The 5,937-nt window shown below is 43.4% G+C and overlaps 1 protein-coding gene and 3 non-coding genes across 4 annotated transcripts; all 4 read right to left on the bottom strand.

Annotated features, from left to right (window-relative positions):
- Positions 1-1,926: 1,926 nt before the first annotated feature.
- LOC111165885 (small ribosomal subunit protein eS12) lies at positions 1,927-4,580 on the bottom strand. The gene is made up of 6 exons (XM_022556934.3): positions 4,502-4,580; positions 4,322-4,372; positions 4,025-4,141; positions 2,974-3,076; positions 2,421-2,522; positions 1,927-2,013 (listed from the first exon to the last, which is right to left on the bottom strand). The coding sequence occupies exons 2-6, from the start codon at positions 4,333-4,335 to the stop codon at positions 1,951-1,953; spliced, it is 399 nt and encodes a 132-aa protein (XP_022412642.1). The 5' UTR covers positions 4,336-4,372; positions 4,502-4,580; the 3' UTR covers positions 1,927-1,950.
- On the bottom strand, positions 2,135-2,264 carry LOC115802087 (small nucleolar RNA SNORA33). Its single transcript, XR_004022465.1, has one exon. It is a non-coding gene; the product is annotated as a small nucleolar RNA SNORA33 (small nucleolar RNA).
- LOC115802088 (small nucleolar RNA SNORD100) lies at positions 2,605-2,681 on the bottom strand. Its single transcript, XR_004022466.1, has one exon. It is a non-coding gene; the product is annotated as a small nucleolar RNA SNORD100 (small nucleolar RNA).
- Positions 3,727-3,800, bottom strand: LOC115802080 (small nucleolar RNA SNORD101). The gene has a single exon (XR_004022458.1). It is a non-coding gene; the product is annotated as a small nucleolar RNA SNORD101 (small nucleolar RNA).
- Positions 4,581-5,937: the final 1,357 nt, after the last annotated feature.

Here is a 5,937-nt window from a genome sequence, read left to right as displayed (position 1 = left end):
GGATGCCCTCAAACTATTATTTTCCCCAGTAAGAGAATGAAGACATCTGCTTCTGCCCTGGCACCTTTGCATGGATGGCCTCCCTCATGAATCCCATAGAAGCTATAGACAAGTCACAATTTCAAGGCTAAAGCTATGTTCCTTTGAGCTGGGTTTTGAAGACTGCCAGGTAGACAAAAAAGAAAGGTACTTCAGGCAAAGGCAGAAAGACCTTAATAGATTTAGTCATGAGAAAAAGGATTATCACTTCTCTGCAACTGAGCAGTGCGGATGAAAAACTGGGGCCATTGCCACCTGGAGTCTACAGGCTATAAAAGACAGAGGTGGGGCAGAGGACATCCGAGGGCTCTCTCTGGCTTGGGAAATCGACAGGAAGTAACACAAAAAAATGTTAAAACTTGGTGCAGAGCTTGGCATACATTAGCAGGTCAACAGCTCTTCCCCTTCCTCTCACAAAAAGCACTGACCTTAAGGGGAAGATAAAATTCACTGAGGCACACAAAACTTGAAGGTTTTCACAGGGTGCTGTCTAGTGTGCACCATTAGTGTAGTGCTGATCAAAGACAAACGAAGTGGAAACTGTCCCAGGCTGGCCTTAGAGAAGTAAATAGGACCAGCCTGAACTCTGGAACTATTAGAATAGAAGGGGTGGGCAGAGGTACAGAGGGACTGAGGTACAGCATGGCAAAGGCCAAAGTAGACCACAAATAAAATTTTCTAAGAAGTCAGGAAGAGGGCAAAAGAAAAAGGTCATTAAGAAGTTAGTTTGACCATAAGTGTCTTGGTGACCGTAACATTCTAGCAGACAGAAGCCAGAAAACACACTGAAAGTTAATTTTCAACAATGGACTTAGCCAGGTAGTATCTACAGTAAGATAAGGTCAAGGGTAGAATATTTCTTTAAGTGTGTTTTGTAGCTCAGCTGACAGCAGATATGGAAATATCGAAAAACCAATGCTGATGTAATCCCAAATCAGAGTTAACATTCAGCAAACAGATTAACTTCAAAAAGTCTTCCCAGCACTAATTTCAAAAAGGGGTGAATATGAAAATGCACTTTGCTGTAATCCAACAGTTTTCCCTAGCCTGAATTACACAATTTCCCATAAAGGATCAAACAAAAGTATGGTTTTTCCACTGCATCAACAGACTCAAACAGCACCAAATACAGCATAGGGACTCAAAATGTTAAGCAGACAGTGCTATAAAGAAATCACAATTAAAAGCAAACTAAATTCATTTTCCCTTCACATGTGCCCTCTAACTGTATAGTAGGACAGGCAAACCAGGGGAGAGAAACTCAAAAGTACCCCCAGTTGGCAATTTACGAGGGATTCCAATTTTAAGACTTCCATTAGTCCTACCTGGCTCAACATTTCCTACTCACACAAACAAACCCAAATTGATCCAGGCTTGAAGTACATGGGTCACCATTACTTCTCCCTACTGAGTTTTTAGAGGGACTAGAAATACATAGAAACACATCTTGTTTCTGTGGCTAATATTTAGGTAAATAAGACATTCTTGACCTTCCCTAATGGGCATGTGCATAAGCACACCTGGACTTCATGTACCTTCTAGTGTCCCACAGCCTAAATCCAATCCAGCTTTAGGATTTTAAGTTATTGACACCCACACCTGACTAGCCTCAATCCATTTCTCTTGGTCCTAGGATGGCCTCGTCATAGTCGTGATAAATGTCCACACCCAAGAAACCCTGTCACCAATACCTCACTGTAAGCCTATCTTCACTTGGGCTCTTCTACTTGCCAACACTGAAGTTACTTACTGGTTGGGAGAAAAGGCTTTCACTTAGAACCAGGCGACAGAGAGCATGCTTCCAGTTATTTTGCAATGAATATCTTTTGTTCTTCATTAACAGGGACCTTACTTTACTGCCCCAAATAAAAAACCAGAGATGAGGAACAAGAGCCTAGTTTTTTTATTTGATCATTTCTTGCATTTGAAGTACTCCTCGATGACATCCTTGGCCTGAGACTCTTTGCCATAGTCCTAAAAAAAACATATGTGATTTTACTAATTTAGAAACTCAACTAAATTGTTAGCACTAGTTATAATGAAGCTTTTAAAAAAATCAGCACGCCTCGTGAAAATGCTTCCCACCATTAAAATGTCTTGTAGCCATTTTCAGGGACCTTAAAGACTTCAATGTCTTTAAGGCTCGTAACACGGCTTTCCTATTGCCAGCATTTTCTAAATTTCTGCAGAAACACATTCAGGTAAGCAGATCCATTGGCTGGCTTAATTATGTCTTATTTCCCTTTTCTGCAAGGCAGAAAGCTTTTTCTAAGTTTGCTGAGGATTACGCATATTTTGCTTCGAAGAGATTCTTGACTTAACTCACAGTGAAGCGCGTCTACCCAGCGCAGCCTTCACCCCGCACACCGGTACCGACTTACCTTAACCACCACACAGCTGCAGCCAACCACTTTACGGGGTTTCCCCTCTCTGTCAATTTTACAGAGGCCTACCCATTCCCCTAGTTTCTTGTTGTCATCAACCTATCAGGGGGGAATAAAAACAAAGATCACCACACTCCAAAGCTTTAATGCTATTGGTAACACAGTACATTATATGAAGGTAGCTGTAGTCAGAGAGGGTGACATGGCAGTTTCCTCATATCAGTTCAGTAGAGGGAGCCAGTTGTCATCATGCACAGCACCAAGACCCCCTATCAACACCCTACCTATCTTTTGTTCTGTACCAACATAAAATTAGCATTTAATTCTGCAGGAATAAAAATGTCTCTAGAACTAGTTTTATCGTAGCCAACAATGCCAAATTTGTGACGCTTTTCACAGCTGCAAAAAACAAAGAGCTCGTTACAAAATTTGCTCTGGTATGACAAAAACCATTATGGATAGCATTTATGTGGACACATGTCCCTAACTGGCCCAATTTCCATTAAGCTACTTTGGCTTTCAGAAAAACCAAATTCAATGAAAAACTTACCTTAATCAGGTTGATTTGGTGCTCAGCACAAAGGGCCTCCACCAGCTTGACATACATAGGCTCATCACAGTTGGATGCAAGCACACAGAGATGGGCTTGGCGCCTGAAATGCAAATCCAACAGTAGACGTTAAAATTCAGATCTAAATCCACTACTGTGCTTTAGAAGAGTTATCTTTGCACTGGCTACACTGGCAAAACATAAGCAGCCACTGAAGAATACAACTTTAGTTTGACGTAGCTACCACCAGGCATATGTTCCTTAACTTCATCTACAGAATCACCCTGTCTTCAGTAACTCTTAAAACTTCAAATGTTATATATAGGAACTAGTTTACTAAGTTGTTACCTGTTACTAGCCCAGACCCTTAATATTGCAGAGTATTTTCAAGGTACAAATAGTAGACTCGTATCAGGAACTTTCCAACAAGTGCTGTCTTCACTGGATTCAACTGGCCAACCTACACCAAATTGAATAGACTTAAATTTACCTAACTTAATAACCCTTTCACGACATTTAAGTTCAGCTCTAATAGTTAACAGCTGTTTTGCCAATGTTACCCACCCAGAGACCTCACTGAGTAAATTTACAGTTATCCCACACCCACATTGGTCTCCACAGCTACTATACAAAGTTCATACCAAAACCAGATGTTTCTGCTACTTGATTATAATGTTTTTAATTTGCAAAGTGCTAAATAAAAGTTCCCACCTATCCCCTAAATAACAGTGAAATTAGCCCCAAAAGCTACAGGTTTGTCAGACTATTAGTTTTCACTCATAAAAGGAGTGAAGGGGTATCCGACAATTTTAAGTCATCATTCAAACACTGTAGTTTCACTTTAGGAATCAAGTGCTCATCCCCATTCCAAACCCACACGCTTTAGGTGGGTCATTAGAGATCTGAGTTCTGATACCTTTTCCTAGGTTTCCTGTAGAACGGATGCCATTCAGAACCTCTGTGCTAACACCATGAACTTCACGCTTTCTTCCCTCGGCTGCAGTTTTGTTCCGGTTCCAACACCCCACCGTATTGAGACTGATACACGTACTTGTCTAAGGCTTTGGCAGCTTCGCGAATTCCACGTGCTAGGCCATCGTGGATGAGGGCGGTCTTCAGCACCTCTTGCAGAGCAGTATTAACGTCCATTACACCTCCAGCAGCAATGCTGAAAAACAAAAAAATTAAGCTATTAATAAGTTCCCGCACACCATCTAACGCCTTGCACTTGGCAGTCATCAGCGAGGTAGGTCAGACGCGCTTAAGGCACCACGGCCGACCCAGAGCCCGCACTACCAGCTCGAAGCCCATGCCTGGGCCGCACCACCACCCCGGGCCCTGGGCTCACCCTTCCTCGGCCATGGCGGTGGGTTACGGGTGGAGCCGAATCTTGAATGCGCTACAATACAAAAAGCAAAAAAGTGGTTGATAAATAGATTCAATTTAAGTGCAAATATTCATCGTCAATTCCAGACAAAAAACAGCGAGCCACGCTTCGCAAACACCACCCTCGCTTTCCTCCACTCACCCCGCGCCTCGGCCTCCGCGCGGCTCCGCGGCGGCAGGGAAAGAGAACAAACGTAACCTCAAGACGGTATTTAAGGGTTTCCCAGGACCCCTAGGCGCATGTGCACTCCCTTCCGTGCAAGAGCTGGCTCTGGCAGTGCCGGTCTCAAGAATTTCTGTTTCCGGATTGAGGTGGTTCTGAGACAGGGGTCCTGCTAGCCTTCTAGCAGGACCGGTCATGACTCTATTCGGCGGTCATTGGACCGCACAACAGGCACTAACGCGGGCAGCCTCCCAACGTCATTCCCAGCCGGGGCCCGCGGAGGCCCAGAGAACTCGTCCTACGGATCGCGAGAAGGGTCAAGCTCTCCTGTCTGCGTGATCTTGTAAGTCCCGCGGAGCCCAGGCTCTGTCGGAACACCAGTTTTAACCCCTTCTGACACTATAATTGTAATTTCCTATCGACCCCACCGACTGGGCCTCCCTGAGCTGCACACTCTCTCCCTTCAATTTTAAGTCATTCTGAATGTTCATGAATTTTTCATTCTGTGGGTGATCTTCGCCCGCGCGCGCGTCTGTGTGTTTTCATGAAACGAAAGCTCGCTACTTCTGAGCGCATTGCAAATTCCACTTTCCCGGCGACTGTTAGTTAAGTGGAACCTCTGGCCAGCCCGGTGGTTGGTTACGGTTTCCTAATATAGTTCGTTCTAAAAGAAGGTTTGTTTGTTTGTTTGTTTTTTAACACTAAATTGTCCCCTGGATTCGTAACCCCGTCCAAATCGGGATTTAACAGGTGCATTGAAACACCTGCAATGTACCATACGTAGGGACAGGGTCTGGAAATACAGAGATGAAAACGTAGTCTTTGAGAAATCCGGCGTTAATTTCGGCTTCCAGGACTGACGGAGTTAGTGCAATCTGAGAAGTCAGTTTTAACTCTGATTTTCCCGGGAAGCAACATTCTGAATTTTGCATTTATTGGCCATTCCCCTACCAGCACTTGCAACGCAAATACATGAAATACAGCCAAATGTAATCAGTACCGTCCTTCTTCTAGTGTTTTGTCTTCCTCTTCTGACAAGTCTCCAAGATAGCAATTAAGCAGTTCATAGGTGCCAGCACTGTGCATACAGTGAACAGCCAAGAGCAAACAGGTAACGTTAGATTCTTGAGTGCTGTGAAGAAGGCAAAAATGTGTAACGTGGTAAGAGTGTGAGGTAGAGTTAGCCAGAATAGTGATGTACTGGAATTTTAATAAATTAATATCTTTCATTTTTAACTATTAAGTTTTCATTTTAAAAGTGTTGAAACTGCTTCTTTCCATCCATGACTCATCCTAAAAAGTTGTTCACTTTACCTATTCATTTAACTATTGAACTTTTGCTTTAAAAAAAAAAAATACTGCAGGGGCTTCCCTGGTGGCACAGTGGTTAAGAATCCCCCTGCCAATGCAGGGGA

This window comes from Delphinapterus leucas, chromosome 12 (genome assembly GCF_059928025.1).
Source record: "Delphinapterus leucas isolate spDelLeu-1000000601 "Yukka" chromosome 12, BTC_Dleu_Yukka2, whole genome shotgun sequence".
Taxonomy (NCBI): domain Eukaryota; kingdom Metazoa; phylum Chordata; class Mammalia; order Artiodactyla; family Monodontidae; genus Delphinapterus; species Delphinapterus leucas.
Note: the sequence above shows the minus strand (reverse complement) of the source record. Positions and strands in the feature narration are given on the sequence as shown.

Coding starts and splice junctions, on each gene's coding strand:
- LOC111165885 (XM_022556934.3), bottom strand. Junction 3,077..4,024: donor GCTGCCAAAGCCTTAGACAA/GTACGTGTATCA, acceptor TTTGCATTTCAG/GCGCCAAGCCCATCTCTGTG. Junction 2,014..2,420: donor GCAGCTGTGTGGTGGTTAAG/GTAAGTCGGTAC, acceptor TGTTTTTTTTAG/GACTATGGCAAAGAGTCTCA.